This window comes from Pectinophora gossypiella, chromosome 3 (genome assembly GCF_024362695.1).
Source record: "Pectinophora gossypiella chromosome 3, ilPecGoss1.1, whole genome shotgun sequence".
NCBI classification, from domain to species: domain Eukaryota; kingdom Metazoa; phylum Arthropoda; class Insecta; order Lepidoptera; family Gelechiidae; genus Pectinophora; species Pectinophora gossypiella.
The window spans coordinates 946,164-971,501 of NC_065406.1; the positions used below are offsets into that span (position 1 = coordinate 946,164).

Sequence of the window (25,338 nt, forward strand, 5' to 3'; positions counted from 1 at the left end):
TCGTGTTTACAAATAATTTACACCCAACTCGCAGCGTACCCTGATTGAAATAAAACGAATTTTAAAATATAATCAGTCTTTAATCATCATTTTGGCGCCTTGGACGGAACAGTATCATTATAAAAGTTGTAGAGTATTTTAAAATTAACAAATTCTTGTCATACTTAAATCTAAAAATTTTTGAAAGCTTAGCTTTCTCTATACTCTAAAAGCATGCAATAAAATAAAATCATAAACCATTAACAAAAAATAGGTTTGCTTTTTAGCTCAAACGCTATTTGTAAGAAATTATAAAAAATATGTAATCCGTATTCACACATACAACTACATTATGTAGGTGTGGAGTGGAGTCTTTGACCATAACAGGTTTCCAGTAGCCAATAAACCATACTTGTTTAAAAGTTAGAACTATATCATCAGCATAGTGAAGTGAGCTTTACTGCTAACACGCATGGATCGTCCCAAACCCAAGCTACACTTTCAACTCGGATGGACAGCTATTCTGCCTCCAATGTGACCGGGTGTTCAAAACAAAGTTTGGCTTTGGCAGTCACATTCGACCACACGAGAGAAGAGACTGAGGTCGCCATATGTATGTATACAGGGTGTTAGTGACATCGTAACGAAAATTTTGAGGGATTCAGATCATGATTCTGAGTTGATGTCAAGTGGAATTTTCCGTTGCAAAAGTTGGAACGGAAAATAATTAAAAAGAACACTAAAATTTTCATGAATTTTCCGACAGGAAATTCCACTTAATATTAAATCAGAATCATGGTCTGAATCATCCCCCTCAGTATTCGTTGTGATGTCACTAACACCCTGTATATATGTGAAGTGTATTTTGTACAAAACGGCCATTTTAGAAAACGGCTAGTCGTAATGTAATATGGCGGATTATAAAATCTGGCTGTTACATATAATAACAATGTATTAAGCGTCATTGGCGCCAGGAGTCGTTGGTTCTATCTTCATCGGCTTCCTCCTCCACTTCGATATACAGCAACCCGTCGGCGGGCAGCTCTTGCAGTACTGGGAAACAATCGTTTATTTTAAAAAGTATTTTTTTTACTGCAAAGGAGTTTTCTAGGCCTCGTTCCGACAGAAAGCTAGAGAAAAAGGCTCGCGAGTTATGCGTTGCGTTTTCCGTTGAAGTAAACGTAAACTTACCAAGACCCTTGCTAAGGTCGCTCATGTTCCCTGGTTGCACCAGTAGTGACTGCCCCTTCAATTTGCCCGACAAATCATCCGACACCTCCGCTAGCTGGTACATCTTATTGTCACTCTGCACCATCTCCTGCAGGTTGGATTTATTTGTGATTATTTTAATTCACACCAAGACCGAATAGAAGAGAGAGGTTGGAAGTGCCAAGTGAGCGCAAAACGCGCGCCATACAAGTATGAAGAAATAGTCCATACTACAACTTTACACTCCACTTGACCACAAACTTTACGACACACTGAGCTCTGCGTTAGTATACATATTAAAAGAACGTTTGAAGGTTATGTGTATTATAATACAGGTTATAACCTGCAGCGCAAAAGATAAATATCGACTGTACGACACATAACATCGCACATTCAGCAGTTTACGTCAGTCGGTCATCATGCAAACAGACCCTATCACAGGAAAGCTTAAAACCTTAGTATGGTCGACTATTTCTCAAAAAAATACTTTTGTAGTATCTTACGGAAAGTAATGATACAATTGCAGCCTATCACATGAAATATACATTGTCGGTAAAGTGGCTGTGGAATTTAAGAAGCAGTAGAACTATCGTAGTTATCTGTTTGCAGGAGTAGTAGTAAAAGAGAGTGGGGTCGAACAGGCGACAGCGGTTCTCATACAAAATGAGCGAAAGGCTGCGTTCCCATTGACGCGGAGCTGTGTGGAGATGAGCGGAGATGTGCAGGAATCGACCAATCACCGTGTATACGTCCCACTGCTGGGCGCAGGCCTTCCCTCTATCTACCGCCTTCGTGGTCTAGTGGTTAGAGCTCACGATCTGGGGAGGTCCTGGTTGGATTCCCGATGGGGACATTGTCGAAATCACTTTGTGAGACTGTCCTATGTTTGGTAAGGGCATTGCAGGCTTGAATCACCTGATTGTCCGATGAAAGTAAGATGATTCCGTGTTCGGAGGGCACGTTAGGCTGCGTTTCCATTGACGCGGAGTTGGTGGAGAGGAATGGAGACAGCTTTAGGGCCTTTCTAACCTCTTTCTTCTATTCCGTGGGTATCCCGCATCGGCTCGACCGGGGACCGAATCCGGGAAGGCTACAGACACTGGCACCAAATATCTGACCTGTATAGAAGTGGTTATCTCGTCAGTCTTCGTGTCACTGTCTGCGGCGGTCGACTGCATGCGGATCGCCTGCTCGCATATTTGTACGTGTTTCTCTAGCGTGATTTCCGATTGATACCTGTAATGTAATTCTTGGCTATATAAAACCTCACTCCGGCCAAGTAGTTAATGCCATATGCGGAAAATCTACAATAAGTAAAAAAAACTCACGCCCGTAATGCCTAACGGGGATGGCAGAGCCCACAAGTCATCGAAGACAACTTACAGCCATCGCTGAAACGAAGTCTTAAGGATATGATAAACCTTACGGTGACAAACATAGATTCGAATTTCCTCCCAGTGAGAGTCAAGCGTTTTTCCAACTGAGCGGCCACGACTCTTTCTAATAGTCAACATATTCAAATTAAATTCAAATATATCTTTATTCAGTAGGTAACATAATTACACTTTGAATCGTAAATTTTTACATAACGAACGTCTCATCCGAAAACTACTGCAACTTCTCACAACCTGTATAGTCGAGGAAAAGAAGCTGCAAGAAAAACTTTGGCAGAGGGCCCTAGACGTTCTTAAAAAAATACACACAAGATATTGTTATAATTTAGTAATTTGGCTTTTCCCAGTCAGTTAATCCCATGCATTCACTCCACTCATTCATTCATTCACAAAGTTTCTGTTTAGTCACACGGTGTTAGTAAGCATTAAGCCGGTGGTCCCGGTTATTACTTACTGATGTAATCGTTACATGAGATGTCAGGGGCCTTTGGCGGCTCAATAAATAATACACCAGGGTTTATGAGGTTGGTAATTCTCACAACCCACACGATAGAAGTAAACAGTTGTTACCCCTTATTGCATCCGGGACAGCGATGTGGCTGCCATGGGCCGTGGGAGGACACGCGGTGTCGGTAATACGCGCTGTAGTCTTCAAATGTCGCTGAACATTTGTCGCACTTCGACAAGCGGTCGCGCTCGTGCTTCCGGAGGTGTCTATTAGCAAACACATCGAATTGGAAACTTTCTCAAGAAAAAAACATCAAATATACTTTTTCGCACAGAACTAAATTTCAACAATCAGGCATAACATAGGTATAGCATAGCATAGGTAGCATAGGTGGTATAACATAGGTATTTTGAATTTGAGTAACACATGAATACAATTTGGGAAAATAAATAATTAAAGGAGTCTGTCAGTAAACAAAAAGTTCGAACTACATCTGGCGACACCTCGGACACTTCATACTAACAACCTCGTTTTACACAGACACTACACATTGACGTTATCGTACACGCGCATCTGTGTGCGTGACGTCTGACACCATACAATTCAAGTCTAAACTATGTTCGAGGGGAGGTGAGGTGAACCTAGCTCAGCCGCTGGTGGAGAGCGGAGAATTGCTGTTCTATACGTAGTATTATTCCTTATTCTATGATCTGGCCGCACTTTCCTATGTTTCTATCCTTTTCTGGCACTGAGAACCGTCATTGCTAGAGTGAGATAAATAGCGGGAGTACGTCACACCGCCGATACGACAAGGCGAAAATTATTCAATATCTCCTATAACCAAAAGTCGCCTGGAAGAGATTGCTACTTAGCAATAAGATCGCCAATTGGGTCGTGTAAAATAAATTATAAAGTTCTGATTACTAAATAAAGAAAGATCTAAAACTAACGAAAACATTTTCTATTTTGGAATTAATTTATTTAATAATTAATTTTAAACAAGAAAAACGTAATAATAAATCCGAAATTTTATCACGTTTTATGGCGTCACATTGTGCTTTTTCATACAAATTCCATAGTCAATTCGTGTATTGAAGTTTAGTAAAAAGTAACTGACTTGACTGGTTGGAAAGTAGCCTATTGTTCTGTTTCGTTGTTTACCTGTTAAGCAAAGACTGCGAGGTGTAAGCGGCGGCGGCGCACAGGTGGCAGCGAAACACGCGCTCGTCGGCGTGCGCGCGCTCGTGCGCGGACAGCGCCGCTGCAGAGTGGTATGCCTTGCTGCACCCCGCCCACGGGCACAGGTGGCTGTGGGGTGAGGACAATGCTGGCGTTACTCTCTTTACATATAAATAATCATATACATTCAACGCAATAAGGGAATTACCTTTCTTTTTATTTTATTACTTTTGGAACACCAACAGATAGATAGATAAAATACTTTATTGAGCACAACGGACACAAAATACAGAGATAAGGACAACATATACAGAAAAGCACAACAGGCGGCCTTATTGCTCATGCAGCAATTTCTTCCAGGCAACCTTTGAGTACAGGAAAATTTTGTACAAGTATAATAATAGCGGGTTCACACAGCTTATACACTATACGTATATGATTACTAAAACTAATAGAAACATTGCCAATATAATGTGACCGTAAACACATAACGGCCCCCGTGATCCAGTGGTTTGAGCGTTCGGCTCACGATCAAATCCCGGTGGGGACACAAAAATCACTTTGTGATCCCTAGTTTAGTTAGGACATTACAGACTGATCACGTGTCCGAAAGTAAGATGATCCGTGCTTCAGAAGGCACGTTAAGCCGTTGGTCTCGGTTACTACTTACTGATGTAAGTTAGTAGTCGTTACACGAGCCATGTCGGGGGCCTTTGGCGGTTCATTAGTAACCCTGACACCAGGGTTGATGGGGTTGGTAATCCACCTCACAACCCACACGATAGAAGAAAAGAACACATATCGGAGAGTGAATTGAGTTTATGTATGTGTAAGTATATAAATAAAGAATAACGAACTTAGCAGGCCGGTGGTAATTCAGGTGCGCCCTATAAGTGAGCGCGTTGCGGAAGTGCTTGCTGCAGGCGCGGCAGTGGTGCTGGGCGGCGGCGTGCGCGCGCGCAGCGTGCTGCCGCAGCTCCCAGCGGCGCCGGTAGCGGCGGCCGCATTGCTCGCACACCTGCGCCCGCCCGCCGTGCTTCACCACGTGCTTGCGCAGCCCGTCCTGGCGCGTCACACAATACATCAACTAGCAGGCTTAGCACCGTAAGCGCGCGACTCTTTCTCGCCTCGACATGTCACCCGTCACTCTTTCACAGTACTGCACAGAAAGAGACAGACGATCTCTGTCGCGGCGAGAAAGAGTTGCATGCTACTAGGCCCGTAGGTTATCTGACAACTTAGTCGAACGGAAATTGTATACATCGCATGAAAAAAACATCTTTTACAACAGCAGCATTCATAAGCTCCTCTCGCGTACATGACGTTAGGTGAGCCGTATAATATTACGTATAAAACGAGATTGAGGGTAGGCGTGCCAGAGGAAGAGCGCCGATTCAAATTCAAATTCAAAGATATTTTTATTCAGTAGGTAACATAGTTACACTTTGAATCGTCAATTTTTACATAACGAACGTCTCATCCGCCTAAAACTACTGCAGCTTCTCACAACCTGTATAGCCGGGGAAAAGAAGCTGCAAGAAAAACCTCGACACAGGGCCCTAGACGTTCTTTTTAAAAAAATAAAAAAATGTATATACATTAAATATTGTTCTAAAATTGAGTAATTTAGCCTGTCTAAAACGAGATATGAAGTGTGGCGATAGTTTGTGACTCGCAGTTCAGCTCCGATCCGTGGACAGGTTATATACTTCGATAAGTCTGGATTCGGAGTCTACTCAATAATAAAAGATTAACCAACCATATGTTTCCCAACGAATCCACAGCCTGGATGTTTGCATATGAATGGATTGATATTTAAATGGTTCCTGTGATGTATGATCAGCTTGGCCTTGCTTATTATACCACTGTTGCATGCTTGACATGTGTATGGCCTCTGCAGTGAAGAAATAATTGTGATTTAGTCTGGCTATAAGAACTAATATTCCCTCAGTCAATGTATTTAGTTTTACAAGTAAAATACAATATGACACTTGTTAAAAAAATACACTGGACTTTTTGATATAAGGGGCGGGATTGTGACACCATGATTAGTGTCACAATCCTGTGACACCATGACTAGTGTCACAATCCTTTGACACTATGATTAGTGTCACAGGTTCAACCCCTGTGACATTATGATTAGTGTCACAGTTTCAAATCCTGTGACACCATGATAAGTGTCACAGGTTCAAATCCTGTGACACCATGATTAGTGTCACAATCCTTTGACACTATGATTAGTGTCACAATCCTGTGACACTATGATTAGTGTCACAATCCTGTGACATCATGATTAGTGTCACAGGTTCAAATCCTGGTGTCACAGGTTCAAATTACTTTCGGACAATCTGGTGATAAGCCAGTAATGTCCTAACCAAACTAGGGACCACAAAGTAATTTATGTGATATGTCCCCACCGGGAATCGAACCCGGGACCTCCGGATCGTGAGCCCAGCGCTCAATCACTGGACCACGGAGGTCGGCCGACTCACCCCTATTAGCCTATTACATGGGACTTAAATATAGCTAGCGAGGAATAGGTGTATGTATACTCCCCCATCCCTCTCCCTCCTATGCATACCCCTTCGGGGATATAGGCGTGATGCTATGTTTAAAAAAGTTTAATGTAACACAACTCTTTATAAAAATATTCTTAACACGTAACATACGGGTCAAATTGATGACCTCTTCATTTTTTGGAGTTTGTTAAATAATAGCTATTTGTTTCTCACCTGCAGTTTCAAATAGGGAGTCAAGATGGAGTCCACATAATGTGTTTGTACGTGTATAGAGACTTCGTCCACAGTGGGGAATGACGTCAAACACATCTGGCATGTCAGGTGTTTAGGTGGAGCCTGCCTGATCTTGCATGTACCTGTAAAAAAGTACATACATAGACAATCTCCTTCCTTTTTTTGTGATTTTATACAACAAAACCTTTTTTTTATTAAGATGATTAAAAAGATAGTGTAAACACGTAAAATACGCGGAGGTAGCCAAAGAAAAAAAAATCTGAAAGTTCTGTGTCTGTGCACATGTCTGTGTGTGTGTGTGTGTGTGTATGTGTTTGTGTGTGTAAAAACAACACAACAGTCTGTATCACTTCGTTTAATCAATATGATACTCAATATGGGATCAATACAAAAGTAATTCAATTAAGTACTTTAATTAAACATAGTACATTTAATATTTCATAAAAAAATGCCTTTACTATCCGTAGAAAACCCATGAAACATGCATCTTTTGTTCCAGGGAAAAACTGAGACTACTAATTTTACTTTAAACTGGAAACTATAGCATAACTGTTGTCAGGTTTTGTTAACAAGAATCAGATGAGAATGTGACTTTTCAAAAAGGCGCTATATAACAAGGTTTTCACTATAAGGTGACATTATGGTATAATTTAACTGTAACTATTTTTTTTGTATTCCAGACATGGAATAAAAAATATTATTATTATAAATTCATTACCAGAAATATATAATTCTGGTATTTCAAGTGCTGATGAATCAATTAATCAATGAAAAAAATATTTATTTCACAAAAACTAACTCAGGACATGCACAGATAAAAAAATAGCACAATAGGCAGCCTTATTGCTAAATAGCAATTGATTGACTTGCAGTTTCTGTTCAGAAGAAGCTCTGTTACTTTGCTATAGTTTTTTTAACATATTTTTTATTAAATGTGAAATACCTACAACTTTTACCTACCAAATTGTTTTTTCTTTTTAATATCTTTTCTGACGACATCAAGTGTTCTTGTATTATTATTGTCATTATCATCTACCGGGGTAACAGGTTCATTCTTGGCAAAAGTTATCAGCCCATCTTCCTGCATTACTAGTTCTAAATTTAGATGGTTCTTCTTAGTATTGTTGTGTGACTTGTTAACTACACATTGATTGGTGTTTTCTGCAAATATATAAGAAGTTTTATTACATAATTTTTTTATATGTCAGTTTGCTCCCCAAGAGTGAAAAAATTTTAAATGAAGATTTCAGGAAACTAAAAAAAATACTATTAAGAAAAGCAACAATACACACTATTTAAGGAAACTATATTTATGTAAAAACGTCAGATATAAAGGCTTATATTATTACTTAAATTATAAAAATTACATTAATTGGGAAGAAATATCTAACACGACAAAGAGACACAAAGATAGAATCACACACCATGTAAATCACTATGCCTCTATTTTACTCCATACACAAACATATACCTTTCCTATTATTTCATGATGACCGGACTGACCCTGGATAAGGGTAGGATCATGATATATTTAATTAGAGGAAAGATAATAAACTAAAAGTATACATTTTGTAAAAACTACAACACACCAACACACTTCTCTTGTTCTAAATCTTCCTTGTGCAAGTTACTGTCAGCTTCTGTGAGAAGCAGATGTGTCCTAGCTGCCATGTCTCGAAACTCACAGCTCAGCTCCACCACATAACGACATTTGTGGCAGATCTTCGAAGGCAGTCCATCATTTACCTTTACCTAAGTAGATAGTCAAAAAAGTTTATTTATATAAATGCTTAAAATCGCAATGATATTTTAGAGTCATTTTAAAGATTTTTTGTTGTATTCAACGCCTCCTTAAACTTTAGAAAGTAAAATAAACTTACTTCTATACCTGTAGAGCTTAGTATAAGTTTTTGTAACGAAGTTTCCTCGTTATTATCGAAGATACCCGACAAAGCACCAGTGGCTTGCAAGCACAAGCGACAGATCTTTTCATAATCCACAACTAATATCACAGTTTCGTTCATTTTTATTGGAAATTAATATTTTTTCGTACTTTAATTCTTTTCGCGCATATTGTAATTGGAATTTGACAGTTACATTTACGTTCCTATTTACTCTAACATTTGTTATTAGGTTAAAAAATCCAATCGAAGTACATTTTATGAAAAATATCCTAAAATGAATGACATTTTAGTTCGCAAAAAAATAATTATTATAATTTTAAAGTAAATATAATAAAGTATTTCAGAATAATTAAATATTTCTTAAATTGTTAATCTAAAAACTACATATGCATAGGAACGTAAAAAATATTGTCAAAAGGTCGTTGCTCTTAACCTTAAAATTGTGTTGTGTTAGATAAATTATATAGGTTATGTTTATCGGCGTGTAAACTAAGATATAATAATAATTTTAATTAAAGTAATTATTTACAATGACAGAAGACGTTATAAAAATCGGCGAGTACATCATCATACAGAAACAGAACTACAAGAAGCTGCACAAGTTAAATAAACCGAATTCTTCTGTGACTCTAGGACGTGATGGTGTAAACTTGAGTGGTATCGAAGGATGTCCGTATTTCTCAGTGTTTCGGATGATACCGAGCAGTAAAAAAGGTAGAGAATACCGGCTGGAACTTACAGACGAAGCGGTGGAGCTGAAAGATGAAATAGACATAAGAGCATCAGGAATGGATAACAGGAATATCATAGACGATGGTCGATCGCAGAAACTGAGTGCCGCCGAAATAGCTGAGATAACCAACGACGCAAGCAAAGCGGCAGACATCGTAGAAACCCTAATATCCAACTCTAACACTTTCCACAACAAAACAGAGTTCTCACAGGAGAAATATTTGAAGAAAAAGGAAAAGAAATATTTCGAATACGTGCAGATATTGCGACCGAACTTGCGGTTTATATCGGAAATTATGTATAGGCTAGACCCTGGTAAAATACAGTATATAAGAATGGACACGTTGTCACAGATTATTACTCTTAGTAACATACATTCGGAAGGTGTTCATTTATTGTATGACTCTGGGTCAAACGGCCTTGTGGCGGCTGCTTTATTAAGTGCTATTGGGGCAAATACAAATGGTAAACTAGTGCACATGCATCCTGGCAACATGTCTCAGAAACAAGCTCTATTAGCAATGAACTTTAGTGAGGAACAAAACAACCGATGTATATCTGTCAATATTTATTCTGTTCTGCGGCAGTATTATCAAGGATGCGACACACATGATGCCAAAGAAGCAACTGAAAGTACAGAACCCAATCCGTTGAAAAGAAAAGCTGAAAGTGACGAACATAAATCAAAAATACCTAAACTTGACGTAGAAGCTTCTAATGACGATAAAGAAGAGGAAAACGGTGAAAATAAAAATGGCATTGAAGTTGACACTGTACAAAATACCGAAAACGATAAACCAGCACCTAAAAAGCCAAAATGGCACTTTGATAACATCACAGCTTCAGAATTATTAACACAGAAAGTTGATTCTCTAGTAATAGCATGTAAGGAAGACCCGTTGCATATATTCAATGAGTTGTTACCGTTTGTGAAGGCGGGGAGACCGTTTGTTGTGTATTATAGTGTAGCAGAACCATTGCAGAATTTGTATATAGAGCTGAAGTCTAATCCTCGAGTAGTTGCCTTGAAGCTTACTTGTAACTGGATGAGGAATTATCAGGTAATGTGAACTTTTACTCTTATGTTTTATAAGACTAAGTATGATGTTTTCATTGAAAGAAATATTATACTAGTTTATTCTTTTCTTGATTAATGGCTTTTATGCCTAACTCATCATCTCCCTAGCATTATCCCGTTTATCACAGGGTCCTTTACCTAGGCTTTTAAAAAGAAGTTGATAATTTTTAATTAATTTCCATTTAATTTATTTTTGACGTTTCTTTTTTGGCCTAGTCTTTTAGTATTTTTTTTTAAATATTGTTATGTAATTATTTGTTAAATCTAATCTTATTATTAATTTACTATACCTAAAGGTTGCCTTGAAGAGATTGCTACGTTAGCAATATGGCTGCCTATTATACCATCTAACTGATTATAATTGGGTTTCCTAGGTGAAAGATAAATTATGAAATTCTGATTACTAAATAAAGACAGATCTAAAGTTGTCAAAAAACGATTTCTCCTTTCTATTTACCTTATTTATGAATTTTAAGAAAGAAAACTTTAATAATATGTGCGACGCAACATATTGTCACTTTTTCTATGACGTCACATGTGCTTTTTTCATACAAACTCCATGATAATTTTCATGTTTTGACGTTTAATAAAAAGTTTTTTTTTTAATAATAAGTAAGGAAACTGTTTATTTTAAGTGCAATAAGGAGTTTTGTACTGTATTATTTCAGGTGCTACCAGAAAGAACTCATCCTGAGGTGATGATGAACAACCAGAGTGGGTTCCTGTTGACGGGATACGTGTTGAAATGACGGCAGACCTCCACTGTGACATAGTGTATTTATTATAAGCATAATAACAAAATATATTTTTGTTACCAAATGGAGATTTTTTTATTGGAATAATACCTATATACATACACACGCATACATAAACTCACGCCCAGAATCCCTAATGGGGTGGGCAGAGCCACAAGTAGCCGAAAAGCAACTTGCAGCCAATGTACCTATATAAAAATCTCGAATTGAATCTAGAGCCGGAACCGGGATTCAAACCCGGTTCCGGAACTACGATGTACGTCAGGCGTTCGAGTAGGGTTATCACGGTTAAAAATAAACCTACTTTCTTTACTTTTCCAAAAATAATTAACTGCATTTTCCTCTGTCGTCATAATTCTAACAAATTCAAATTCAAAAATAAAATTATTCAGTAGGTAACATAGTTACACTTTGAATCGTCAATTTTTACATAACGAACGTCTCATCCGCCTAAAACTACTGCAGCTTCTCACAACCTGTATAGTCGTACACATACTGTATAATAACAGTTAATTACAAGTGAAACAATAATATATTTCGTAACACCATGACATGACCATGTAATGTCTGCGCAAAATTGATAAAGCCGTGCGTAAGTCTCATTTTTCATTCACAACTTAGGTATATCCTTAAACCTACTCAGTAAACACAACACCAGGAAAAATTCCGTCCTAACTATACATGGTTAATTCATTTATTAACATAACTTCGCGTGGAAAGGATGTGATATCCGTTAATTTACTATCAAAACTCAACTTATAATTTTAATACAAAGCAAATTGAGTTGTAATTAGAAAGTAAAATGATGTTTTCTGCGTTGAAGCCTATAAAGAAGCGTTTGTGCAAGTATTTGAAGTACCAGGAGATTCAGACGGATAACTTTTTGTTTCGTTTACACTGCGTGTTGACTGGGGTGGCGCTAGTGACTGCGTCTATCATCCTGACGTCTACACAGCTGGTGGGAAGCCCTATAGAATGCCTCACGAGTGGTCGGGAAGCGTGGCACAACGCCATTAACACTTACTGCTGGGTGAAATCTACGTTTTTGATGCCTGAAGGACCTGCCAGGGTGAGTTTCTTACTTATCAAAACATACTTCCTAGGAAAATATCAATAATTTATAAGTAGCCGTCTTAGATAAATTATAGACTGAAGTTGCCTTTGGACGAGTGGTACACTAAATTTTATCTGACACTTTATGGGGGAGGTGAGGTACCTGTCAGTACTATTCAGAGGCGGAGGACAGACCTAGTACGGCCATCCCACTCGCGTCAGACAGAGGACAGCGGGGCAGAAGGCAAGAGGGAAACCACTGCTCTATTTTTCCCTAAAAAAGTAGCATGGAAAATGCTACACCGAGAGCAGCGGGGCTCCTAAATTAGTGATGTGATGAGGTACCTGTATACGATAGCACACATCTATTCACTGCATACCTACTCATAAGAAAAAATCAACGTCTCTATAGGTAAACTATAGAGACGTTGATTTTTTCTAGCATAGATCTAGGTATCAAAACAAAACAAATAACAAAACAGGAACCGATCAGTCGTGTATTTCGGCTGAGGATACCGTGGTTGTGAAGCCTATTATTTTCTCTTCGTAACAATATTATGGCTAATCCTTTTGGAGATTAACTAAGTTTAAATTTAAGTCAAGGCTACCCATAATAATATAGATGGCGCTGTCTGTACAGATTTGTCTTCGTTTAACCTTTTAATTTCAGCGATAATGGACATAATATGCATCTTTTATCTTTGTTTTTGGGTATAAATAATTATTATTTCTCTTTATTTTGATCAGAATAATAATAGGTGAAAGTTGTGTTGCGTCTGGGTGTAATAAAGAGAAGCAATATAGGTAGCAACATAATTCTGTACGCAAGTATCTGGTCCAAATATTTTTTCTCTGTCTCTGCCTCTGCTTAGATTATATTTTTAAATAATTATGTACCCCAAGCATTGAGAAAATAGGTAATTATCACATTAAATCTGAACAGCGCCATCTACATTTTTATTGGGGAATGTGGCCTGGAAATTCCCTCATTAAGTTCCTTATTTCTAGATTTAAATTGTTATTTATTACCTTAATATGGGCTATACATTCGATTGATCAAGTTGAGGAAAAATATTGTTTTCCGTGAAGTGCGGTCTCGAACAACTCATCGTATGGACTGACTAATCGGAAAACTCAGCAGGAAAGTGTTTATTTGTGGCTCTGCCCACACCATAAGGATGTAAAATGTAGTAAAAAGTATCTTTGCCCTATTATATATGTAAGTATATTTCATTTAATACTTAAGTACTTACCTATTTATTTCTGACTGCTAACCAACATTATATTTTTGAAGCCATACGAAACTATTTTTCTAAAAAATTAATAATATTCGTATCTCCTATACTTAAAGGTTGCCTGGAAGAGATTACTACTTAGCAATAAGGCCGCCTATTGTACTCATTATATTTCTCTTTTGTATTGTATTTTGTTTTTTCCGTTTGTGCAATAAAGTATTTATGTTATGTTATGTAAGTAACACGCAGAGTAAGGGAAAAAGAGACAATTATTTGACAGTTATTGAGGACAGAAGAGGCAACATGACTGGAGACTTAATAAGACACGGCGAATTTATTAAAAACATCATAGAAGGGAAACTACAAGGAAAGAGAGAAAGGGAGAGACCAAGAGGAGTTTACATGGACCAGTTTAAGGGGAGGGCGCACCTCGGGTCTTATAAGGAAGTGAATGAATTGGCCTGTGATAGACAAGAATGGAGAATGCTACACCGACGAGAGCGTAGCCCTTAAATTAGTGGCGAACTAGCAGCTTATAAGTCCCACTACAACACAGACTTCGCCTCAATCTACCCCCGTTACCGACCCTGTCGGCGTGGTCGACGATTTCCCTCAATCGGCGCTTATCGCTATCGACTCGGGTCGATTAATTCTTTCAAATATTTTTCCTCTCAGACGACGCCCCGAGCAGAGGTTCACGCCCAACTGGGCACCCTCAGGCCTGTTGTCTTAAACGTTGTACAGGGTGAGAGCTTTCAGCACTCCCCATTTGTCCGGCCAAGTAGTTAATGGCATCTCCGGCAAATCTAGAATAAGTCATGACAAAAAAAAAGAAGCCTCAACCTGCTGCTCCACTGCGGGTTGACATTCTTAGTAATAAGTACCTAATTATGTATTTTTTTATATTTAGTATATGAACCAACCCAAGCTTAAGTCGGGAGCGGTATCACACAGTGTCAACACAGGACTAGGCTTCTTGTTATCAACACTGACGCAGGAAATCCAAAACGAATTTGGAAAGAAAAACAAAAATGGCAGGGCGCTCCAAGTAAGTTGACTTAATATTATTATACAACCTATGTTCACGACTACTTATATCCCAATGCGGTAGACAGAGGCAGCTCCATTGCATGATGCGAGTACCCACCGAGTTTTCTATTAGACCAATGTGATAGGTCAGCTGTGAGTGAAAATTGCACTCAAGGTACATTAATAACTCAGAAATCAGAATCATTTATTCAATCTAATGATCATAGATAAACTTGTTGAAGGTCAATTTACTTAACATTTTTTTATCTACGTCATTTCGCTAGGTGTTGTGGCTGAGTAGAAGAAATGACAAGAAACTGCAACAGCAACACATCTTTTAAATCAATGTAGGAAGAATGTAATACATTGCAAGTTATTTAATTAATTCATCATATAATAAGCTTTTTTACATAAAGTAAGCTTCACATGAGCGTTTAATTTATTTTCTGACAATTTTAAATATTTTCTGGTATTTTATTGAAAAAACGTATATTATAAGTACATAACCCCAAAAAATATGAATTTAATTTAAATTTTAAAAAACCGAGGTTAGAAAGAGTTCGAACCGGCGCTCCGTGGTTGAAAAGCAACATCCTATTTATTATATTCATTTATATTTTTTTAGACTCTCATATTTATTTTTTATCCCATTTACCTGATCCTATTTTTGTGTAAATTTCCGTTCCCGAATATTATTTTCCTTCTGTTAGGGTTCGTAATGTTTATTTTATTATTTAATTATTATTAGATTTTATAACTTAATAACAGACGGAATAAAGTCGTGAATCTGTGTCACGACTTTATTATTTTTAATTTGGAACTGGCATATTATTTCATTTGTTTTTATTTTGATTTCTTCTTTTTCGAACGGGAACGTTTTCCCGCCTTTTTAAAAAGGCGGTGACGTGGAATTTTGTTCGGTTGCGGTAATCTGTTGATGTTGATGTTGTTGAATCTGTTGAAGAGTTGGAAAGTTAACATTGTTTATGCAAAAATAACATTATTCAAGAGAATTGCTGCATTGTTTGATTACGACGAGCACCTCCCTACCTGAGAGCAGTAGTATTATCACACTTCCTTTTAGTTTCCCAATCTTTTAAAACTTGACAGTGGCACAAAGCAGGACTAGTGCCATTACAACAAAAAGCAGGTGTACCACAGAGACTATAAATTACTGCAAAACGTGTGCAAAACCAGTTTTTTTGTTGCATAATCTTATTACGCACGTAGAACTTGGTCGAAGCGCTGTGTGCGCTTATTTATCTTAGAAAGATCATCAGCTCTGTAGGTTAGATACAACGAAATTATTAGTCATTATTACCTATTATGCACCTTGATTATCGCATTATACACCCTTCATTAGTATTTATGAATGCAACATTGTGATTCACTATCTTCGTACTAAACAAGTAGACTCTTGAATGACGACATTTAAGATCAATGATTATATTTTTTGTCATTCTATTATGCTACTATTTATACTAGTGACTCGATCTGACTTCACCCGGGTATAATTTTTAGAAAGAAAAAATATTCATTATTTTATGGCCGCAGTCGGTATGGAGCATACTCCAACACGCTGCTTCACTGCGGGTTGTTGGGGCTGTTTTACGGCTAATAGCCGGGACCAACAGCTTAAGGCCGGGTTTCTACTGACGCGGAGATGAGCGGATTTGACCAATCACAGCGTTTGAGAGAGCGAAAAACGAAGACGCTCTGTCACTCTCTCCCTCACGCTGATTGGTCGATTCCTGCACATCACCGCTCCTCTCCGCCCAGCTCCGCGTCAATGGAAACGCAGCCTAATGTGCCCTCCGAACACGGAATCATCTTACTTTCATTGGACAATCAGGTGATTCAAGCCTGCAATGTTCTTACCAAAGATGGACAGTCTCACAAAGTGATTTCGACAATGTCCCCAGCGGGAATTGAACCAGAACATCCCCAGATCGTGAGTTCTAACCACTAGACCACGAAAGCGGTTGATAGAGGGAAGGCCTGCGCCCAGCAGTGGGTATATGTATAGGCTGTTTATGTTATGTTATTTTAGGACGGCGGCGCAGACACGAATTGCAGATACCTTACAATAAAATGACGTCACAAGACAAAGAGTATTAGTAAATAACTAACTACGTGTAGGTATTAATATACGTACTTGAAGGTATAACATAAAAGAACAACAAGTATACTTACCTATATTTGGGATATAGTCATCTTCTTCTCTCGTGTGGGTTGGGTGGTGGATTACCAACCTCAACAACCCTGGTGTCAGGGTTACTATTGAGCCGCCTAAGGCCCCTGACTTGGCTCATGTAACGACTACGTACTTATATCAGTAAGCAGGAACCAGGCCCAACTTCTTAACGTGTTAAACGTTTTCGAAGCACGGATCATCTTACTTTCAGACAATCAAGTGATCAGCCTGTAATATCCTAACCAAACTAGAAAAATTGTACCTAAGAACTGTATTTTTTCTTTTTTATAATGTACCTATGACATCTTTTTTGTATTGCAATACATCTCTCTTGATATTAATTTTTGTGGTATGTCCCCACCGGGATTCGAACCAGGGACCTCCGGATCGTGAGCCCAACGCTCAAACGCTGGACCACGGAGGTCATATAGGTATTAATATATGTACTTAAAGGTATAACATAAAAAAACAACAACAATTATACTTACCTATACTTGGGATGTGGTCGTGAGCTTACGTGATGACTTTGGCTATAATTAGTTTTTGTAGCAGGTTGGTGAGCGAGTGGCGTACCCCGGCGTGATGAATGAGTTCGACGCCACAGCTGGCCCGCCGAAACATTACACCTACTACCAGTGGGTGTGCTTCGTACTGTTCCTGCAGGTCAGTGACAACTTCTGCCAAGTAGTTAATGTCATTTGTGGCAAATCTACAACGAGCGTCAGCTCACACCGAGACGCGACGCGACGCGACGATGCGCGTACATTTGAATAGAGCAACTCAAAATATACTTTATTTACAACACAAAACGAATTTAATAATAATAATAATAAAAAAGTTTATTCAGGTTTAAGAATACGTTGCACCGCGCAGCGCTGCGCCTCGAGATGCCTCGCAGCGTGGCGCGATATAGCGCAGCGGTGCATCGCCAGCACGCACGGCGTGCGGAAGTCGTGCTGCGTCTCTTGACGCCGCGCGACGCCGCGAGGCGCAGCCTGAGGCCGCTGTAATGACTTGTCTACTATTTCCGTTCAGACTTCGTTTAGAATTGGTGCAGTTCGGTCGAGTACTCGAGTGAAAACATAATGATAGACTGGGATCTTGGTATACGCACCCGCCACATGCGCTTGCAAATGGCAGACTGCACCCGCGGCGAGTCTACGATGCATCTTGCGACGTCTCGGTGTGAACTGACCCTAAATGCACTCTGCCATTCCTCTGCTAGCCCTACCACCAACGTTGCTTTCGTAATCCTATTATCATTCATCCGCTCTGCGTGTCCAAACCAACTTAACATTCCCCTACCAATCTTACTAGTGGTAGTTATATGTTATGTCTTTTGTACCACATCTCTCTCTTATCACACCACAAATAAAAAAATAAAAAAATGCAAGAATATTTATTCTTCAAAAATGGCTTACTTACATAATCAGCGCTTTTTGAACGTCAAGAATTAAATTACGTATTATGTAGCTGGCTGTAAAACTATTACCACATCGGAAGCTGTATCGCTGAGGGAAAGACGCCTACTCCTACTGTTTCATGTTTTCCTTTCTTTTAAAGTCCAGTTTGTATTACGTATAAATTTAAATACAATGGTATTCCAATTGCAAAGACATCGTATCTTACGAAAACTACTAATAGATATTTTTGTATTACCCGCAGGCGATATTGTGTTACCTCCCGAAGGTGATTTGGGACATGTGTGAGGGGGGGCTGGTAGCGAGGCTGGCGTCGGGCATGCACGGCCTGTGCGGCTCTGAGGAGCGGGAGAAGAAGATTGATGCCATCATCGGGTACTTCGTCAGATATCGGCGGGTAACTTGAAAAGTTCTTCACTAACATATTAATAGTGAACCAAAACCTCGACGTTCCATACAAAAATCTAAAAGTTCGCCCCAGAGGAGGTGAAATAAGTTCAGCTTTACTATAGGATAGTTTTAACATAGTAACACGAAATTACTATGGAATTTGTAGGAACAACCAACCTGTGTGACGTCATAGGAAAACGAGACAAAATGTCACACTTATTATTATCTTTTTCTTTATTAAATTCATAAATAAGTTAAAAAGAAAAAAGGAAACGTTTTTTGACACTTTTGATCTGTCTTTATTTAGTAAGTAATCAGAATTTCATAATTTATCTTTGAATTAGGAAACTACCCAATTGGTGCGAGGCGGAGAGAAGTATGCAGTACTATTATTCTACTGCATTAAACTTCTAGATAGAAGTAACTAGATAGTTACTTAGTCTGAACGTCTAACAGCCTCCGCGGTGCAGTGGTTGAGCGTTGGGCGCACGATCCGGAGGCCCCGGGTTTGAATCCCGGTGGGGACATGTCACAAAAAACACTTTGTGATCCCTAGTTTGATTAGGACATTACAGGCTGATTACCTGATTGTCCGAAAGTAAGATGATCCGTGCTTCGGAAGGCATGTTAAGCTGTTGGTCCCGGTTACTACTTACTGATGTAAGTATGTAGTCATTACACGACTCATGTCAGGGGCCTTTGACGGCTCATTAATACTCTGGCACCAGGGTTGATGAGGTTCGTATTCCACCTCACAACCCACACGATAAGAAGAAGAAAACTTCGTGTGAAAATCCAGAAGATAGGAGTTTTTTGACAGAAAAAATTACGTCACAGAAAGAGCTCTTAAAAAAACCCGAACTCCTTAGAAAAAAAGCTTGGCGCCCTTATAATCTCCTTGTCACCAGAAACACAAGACGTACGCCCTGATACAATGGGGCTGCGAGGCGCTGTGCCTTGTCAACGTGCTGGCTCAGATGTGGCTGATGGACATCTTCCTCGGAGGAGAATTCATCAGCTTCGGCTCCAAGATCTTCGAGCAGACACACCAGCCGCAGCATGAGAGGTAGGTAAACTTGCAAATCCTGGGCGGTAGCAGATCCAGAGACTTAAGGGGCTCATGAAATGTCAAAAAAACTTCTTGTACTGTAGTATCTATAGCACCTACATAGCACAATTTTAGGATAACATACAATAAGTCACGTCAAAAAAAAAAACGAAATTCTGATTACTTATTAAAAAAGGCAAATTAAATAGAACTAACGAAAAACATCTTTTTTCTATTTAATTTATTTACATACGAATTTTAATCACGAAAAACAAAATACGTCCGTCATTTTATCACGTTTTTCTATTCCGTCACAGTGTGCTTTTTTCATACAAATTCCATAGTCATTTTTTCATCATAGTCATCATCATCAATTTAAGAGCCGCGCTCGTGTCGGTGTAGCATTCTCCATGCTACTTTTTAGGGAAAAATAGGGCAGTGGTTTCCCTCTTGCCTTCCGCCCCGCAGTACTCTGTCTGACGCGAGTGGGATGGCGCCCAGAGTAGTCTATTACAAAGCCATACTAGGACTCCTGTCCTCTGCCTCTGAATAGTACTGACAGTTACTGCTGCCCTCTGTCAGGTTCCAGGTTACAGTCCTTGTGACATGCCCCTTCCGTCCTGCATTGCCGTACCGATGGCTCCCATCTCCGCCTCTGCAGCCGTTGAGGTCTTCACCCGTATCCCTGGGCAAGGGTTCTACGTTATACCCCGTAGGTCTGGGTCAATATTCGAACTCAGCCACCATCTTACTCCGGCCAAATTTCATAGTAAGTAATTATAAATATAAATATATTTTTTATAGGCCAGTTTCCAACTAGTCAAATCAGATAGTTTTTATCAAACTTCAAAACAGGAAATGACAATGGAATTTGTATGAAAAAGCACACTGTGACGGAATAGAAAAACGTGATAAAATGACGGATGTATTTTGTTTTTCGTGATTATAATTCGTATGTAAATAAATTAAATAGAAAAAAGAAGAAGTTTTTCGTTAGTTCTAGTTAATCTGCCTTTTTTAGTAATCAGAATTTCCATTTTTTTTGACGTAAAAGCTGTGCATAAATGTCATTCATCAACAGATTCGACCCGTTGATCTACATTTTCCCGCGCATGACGAAGTGCACGTTTTACTACTACGGGCCTTCAGGCACGGTCGCCAACCTGGACAGCCTCTGCGTTCTGCCACTCAACGTTATCAACGAGAAGGTCTGCGTCGGCCTTTGGTTCTGGTACATCATCCTGGGGTACCTGTTGGGTACCTTGATCATCTATAGGTGAGTCATAGAAAGGAGTAGGTATAGGAATAGACATGGTCATGTCCTGCCTATCTTTCAGTCAAAGCGAGATAGCATAACGGAAAATAGGTACAGTTATGAGCAATATCATGTACCCACTTTAGAACCCTGTCGCACTCTACTCGACCATATTTGACATTTAATGAGACTTACGGTTTAATTTCTTAAAAAAGATAATGTGACCTGGTACTAAAGTGTATACATATTAATGCTCGTGACCGTACTTGTGATTACCTAATATTGCTAGTCTACTTGTCTTTTTAAAAGCTAGTAGGTAGATGATATAAAATTACATAGACAGCAAATCCAAAAAGCTGGGTGCGTATTACTTCTGCACAGTCGTGTCTACTTGACCTTGCCTTTACGGTACATCATTTAGTTCCATCATCGTGGCCCTGATTCCTGCAGACACCTCCTAATTTTATTTTAAGATATACCTGTCATTTTCACTTTGAGGTCGCAGATTCGAACCCAGCACAGGCCTAAACCAATGATTGTCGAATTTGTTTTCGAATTCATGTTTGGATCATAAATGATTATCACGTGCTCAGCAGTAAAGTAAAACATCATGAGAAAACCCACATTCCCGAGAAATTCATTTTCGGAGGTATGTGACCTAACCTGTATTGGGCTGGTTTTCCCTTCGCGGGTTGGAAGGTCAGACAGGCAGTTGCTTCTGTAAAAAACTAGACATGTCAAATCTTCGGGTTAGGTAAGCGGACCCTGTGAAAAACGGGATAAGGCTAGGGAGATAGATGATCACGATGTTTCTTTTTTACTGGCTCGACGATTACAGACGACGATACGGCTCCCGCCTATCACGTTGGTCTAACAGAAAGCTCGGTGAGGTGTGGGTACATAGTTCATCTTACGATGGACGTACAGTCATGAGCAATATAATGTACCCACTTTAGGACTCTGTCGCACTAACATATTTGACATTTAGTGAGACTTACAGTTCAATTTGTCAAAAAAGTTAATGTGACATGGTACCAAAGTGTATACATATTAATGCTCGTGACCGTACCTATGACCCATTGGGATATACTCGTGAGCTTATGATATCCAGAGTAACCATGGCTGCGTTCCCGGCGGTGCGGCCGCGCCTGCTGGCGGCTAAGTCGCGCACGCACCTGGACAATGATGCTGCAGTCGTGATATCACGGTTGGACTTCGGCGACTGGTGGATGTTCTACGTGCTGGCTAAGAACATGAGCCCTATTGTGTTCAGGTAAGCTTGGCCTTCATCGTGACGATGGAATGTTACCTAGACATTCCATGTAGGATTTTGGTTTAGGGGTTACATAACATAAATAAATAAATAAATAACATTTGTTTTTTAAAAACATATTGGTTTTTTGGTTATACACTGGCTTCCGCTGACCAGGTTGTCCTGGGTTTCACGTCGCCTTCTAATTTTCGGTTATTTTTCTCTTTCTCTTCTAATTTTGAGTTATAAAATATATATAGTTATAGAAGCTATAGCTTTTCATTGCTAAACTGGTAACCACCGAACATTCACGTCATGAATGAACCTAGGAGGAGTCTTCATGTCAATCTCAAGCCTGTAATATTATATAGGAGACGGAGTCGCGGAGAATAACTTCTTAGTGATTTATAAGCTTGACAAGTTGTAATTTTTTATGTAGTAATGTAATTATTATGCTACATACTCTCTCTGGTTGATTGAGAGGAGGCCTATGCCCAGCAGTGGGACGCATAATATAGGAGAAGCTGCAGTAGTTTTATGCGAATGGAACGTTCGTGTTACCTACTGAATAAAGATATTTATTTGATTGCTACTTAGCAATAAGGCCGCCTATTGTACTCATTCTATTTTTCTTTTGTTTTTTCCTGTTTGTGCAATAAAGTATTTGTTATGTTATGTTATATTTATGAATTTGAATTGGAACTTATTTGAACATTGTTTCAGGGAATTCATTAATGAATATTCGAAGCGCACTCTTAAGCAGTCACTGTACCCGAGTGAACCACAGACCAAGGAACCATTACAGGCTGAACCGTTACTAAACAAGATTCCTTTATAAATACCACATTAAATACAGAGTAACAGAACAGGGCGCTTAAAGTACAATAAATCTGTAATTTATTTCATTTTGAAACCTATGTTATTCCAGTTTTATGCATTTATATAAAGTACTTATAAGTTTATTAGAAAAGTCTAAGTATCTGTGTTTAAGTTAATAATCACATTTTTTTTTAATTTTTCTTAAGTAGGTATGTAGGGCCTGCGAAGGAACTTATTAACTTCTTACTTATAAGATAAAATTGAATAGGAGAGGAGATAATTCTAAGTATCCATTGTTTACTTATTTATCGCAGAAATACTGAAAATTTACATACTTCCCTATGAGGTCATCTGTTTTGAATACTAAGTAGGTACTAATATCGTCACTGGAAAGGCAAAAAATTAAGTAAGCGCCAAAAGGCCATTTTGAGAAAAATCCATTTAAAATCTTTTTCGTCTTTTTATCATAACTTTTTATCCATTTATCAAATTTAGATGACATCAACGGAATAGTACGTTATTTTTTTATTTTCAATGTCTAGCAATACATAATTATAACATGGATTGCTAATTGATTGGATGGGTAAGCCGACATGACGTCACATTTTAATTTAGGTATAAGTTTCTGTGTTCGTTTTCCATGTTTCTATATAGAAAATATTTCGTGTGTGCGTTGACTTCTGATGTGATGTCATTATAATGTATATATATTATATGTAATCCGTGTCTGTGGTGTCCTAAATAATAAATGTTTCTTTCTTTCTTTCTTTCTTAATTTAGGATATTTTGGCGTTTACGTAATTTTACTTTTCCAGTGACGATATAATCTGATGTTTATTTATTGCAGAAATACAGATAAATCAAATCTATGAATCGACTATATGCCAATGAGGGTCTTTCCAGGCTACGTCTCCCAAAACATGTAGATGGCGTTGTACAGATTTAACTTGATAATTACCTATTTTCTCATTGCTCGGGTACATACAGGGTGTTAGTCCCGGGTGAGAGCCTTCAGCGCTCCCCATTTGTCCGGCCAAGTAGTTAATGCCATCTGCGGCAAATCTACAATAAGTCACGTCAAGAAAAAAAAAATAAAAAAGGGTGTTAGTGACATCGTAACGAAAACTTTGAGGGGTGATTGAGGCCATGATTCTGAGTTAATATCAAGTGGAATTTTCCATCGCAAAAGTATGGAACTGCAAATAATTTAAAAAAACACAAAATTTTTCATTAATATTCAGACTGAAAATTCCACTTGATATCAACTCAGAATCATGATCTGAACCATCCCCCTCAGTATTTGTTACGGTGTCATTAATACCCATACCTACTTGTATGGCTACCGTATGTACTTGTGCGGGGTGTAAGTGACATCGTAACGAATACTGAGGGGGATGATTCAGCTGATTATTCTGAGTTAATATCAAGTGGAATTTTCCATCGCAAAAGTCATGAATTTTGCAACGAAAAATTCCACCTGATATTAACTCAGAATCATGGTCCGAATCATCCCCCTGAGTATTCGTTACGATGTCACTAACACCCTGTATAATTATTTAAAAATATAATATAGTGGCAGAGGTGTATAGAAAAATAAATGTTGCTTGATACTTAGATCAGATATGGTATAGAATCATGTTGCTACCTATATTGCTTCTCTTTATTTTGATCAGAATAATAATGGGTGGAAGATGTATTAGGCCTGTGTGGAATAATAAGGGTCATCATTTATGCCCAAAAACAAAGATAACAGATGCATGCGTCTGCTATCCATGAAATTAGAAGGTTAAACGAAGGCAAATCTGTACAGCGCCATCTATATTGTTTTGGGAGCACGTAGCCTGAAAAGCCTCTCATTGGGGTAGTCAAAGGTACGCAAAAGTCCAATCCGTTTCTTGCAAAGTAATAAATTAACTGGTTGCACTTAAGACCTCCTGGTTACAAGTTTCTGTAATAGACCAAAAACATCTACAAAAACATAAATTTTATAATTATTACAACTAATGGTTCATAATTTCACCACTGTTTACAAATAATTCGCTGGGCTCAGTGACTGAACTTTTGCTCTTTGATTGTACATCCATCGCAAGATAAATCGACTCGCGTTTCATCGAGTTTTCTGTTAGAATATTTACAGTTTAAGTACATAAAATACTCTCCATGCTACTTTTTTAGGGAAAAATAGGGCAGTGGTTTCCCTCTTGCCTTCCG

At 38.6% G+C, this 25,338-nt stretch overlaps 3 protein-coding genes across 8 annotated transcripts in view; 2 read left to right on the forward strand and 1 right to left on the reverse strand.

Moving 5' to 3' along the window:
• Positions 1–59: 59 nt before the first annotated feature.
• On the reverse strand, positions 60–17,516 carry LOC126382219 (zinc finger protein 77-like). Of its 3 annotated transcripts, XM_050031996.1 has the most exons (11): positions 8,843–9,025; positions 8,552–8,714; positions 7,923–8,123; positions 6,942–7,084; positions 5,969–6,103; positions 5,067–5,272; positions 4,192–4,338; positions 3,153–3,296; positions 2,307–2,424; positions 1,171–1,297; positions 60–1,032 (listed from the first exon to the last, which is right to left on the reverse strand). In XM_050031996.1, exons 1-11 carry the CDS (start codon positions 8,984–8,986, stop codon positions 941–943), a joined length of 1,620 nt encoding a protein of 539 aa, XP_049887953.1. In that variant the 5' UTR covers positions 8,987–9,025; the 3' UTR covers positions 60–940. The 3 variants fall into 3 exon arrangements, with proteins under 3 accessions (XP_049887953.1, XP_049887955.1, XP_049887954.1); XM_050031998.1 differs by lacking the exons at positions 8,552–8,714; positions 8,843–9,025 and adding an exon at positions 17,431–17,516; XM_050031997.1 differs by lacking the exon at positions 8,843–9,025 and having other exon boundaries at positions 8,560–8,676.
• The window catches only part of LOC126382225 (tRNA (adenine(58)-N(1))-methyltransferase non-catalytic subunit TRM6), a 460,488-nt gene continuing 444,451 nt past the window's right edge, over positions 9,302–25,338 (forward strand). For 2 of the 3 annotated variants that reach the window (XM_050032010.1, XM_050032008.1), the window contains exons 1-2: positions 9,302–10,659; positions 11,345–11,447. In XM_050032010.1, the coding sequence (XP_049887967.1) occupies positions 9,397–10,659; positions 11,345–11,425 (1,344 nt within the window). In that variant the 5' untranslated portion in view covers positions 9,302–9,396 and the 3' untranslated portion in view covers positions 11,426–11,447. The remainder of the gene's footprint in view (positions 10,660–11,344; positions 11,448–25,338) is intronic. The other variant, XM_050032007.1, reaches the window with a different exon arrangement.
• LOC126382226 (innexin inx1-like) lies at positions 11,951–24,117 on the forward strand. 2 transcript variants are annotated; one of them, XM_050032012.1, is made up of 8 exons: positions 11,951–12,500; positions 14,630–14,767; positions 17,495–17,605; positions 18,608–18,760; positions 19,662–19,819; positions 20,883–21,077; positions 22,168–22,329; positions 23,032–24,117. In XM_050032012.1, the coding sequence occupies exons 1-8, from the start codon at positions 12,234–12,236 to the stop codon at positions 23,144–23,146; spliced, it is 1,299 nt and encodes a 432-aa protein (XP_049887969.1). In that variant the 5' UTR covers positions 11,951–12,233; the 3' UTR covers positions 23,147–24,117. The 2 variants fall into 2 exon arrangements, with proteins under 2 accessions (XP_049887969.1, XP_049887968.1); XM_050032011.1 differs by having other exon boundaries at positions 12,053–12,500; positions 17,492–17,605.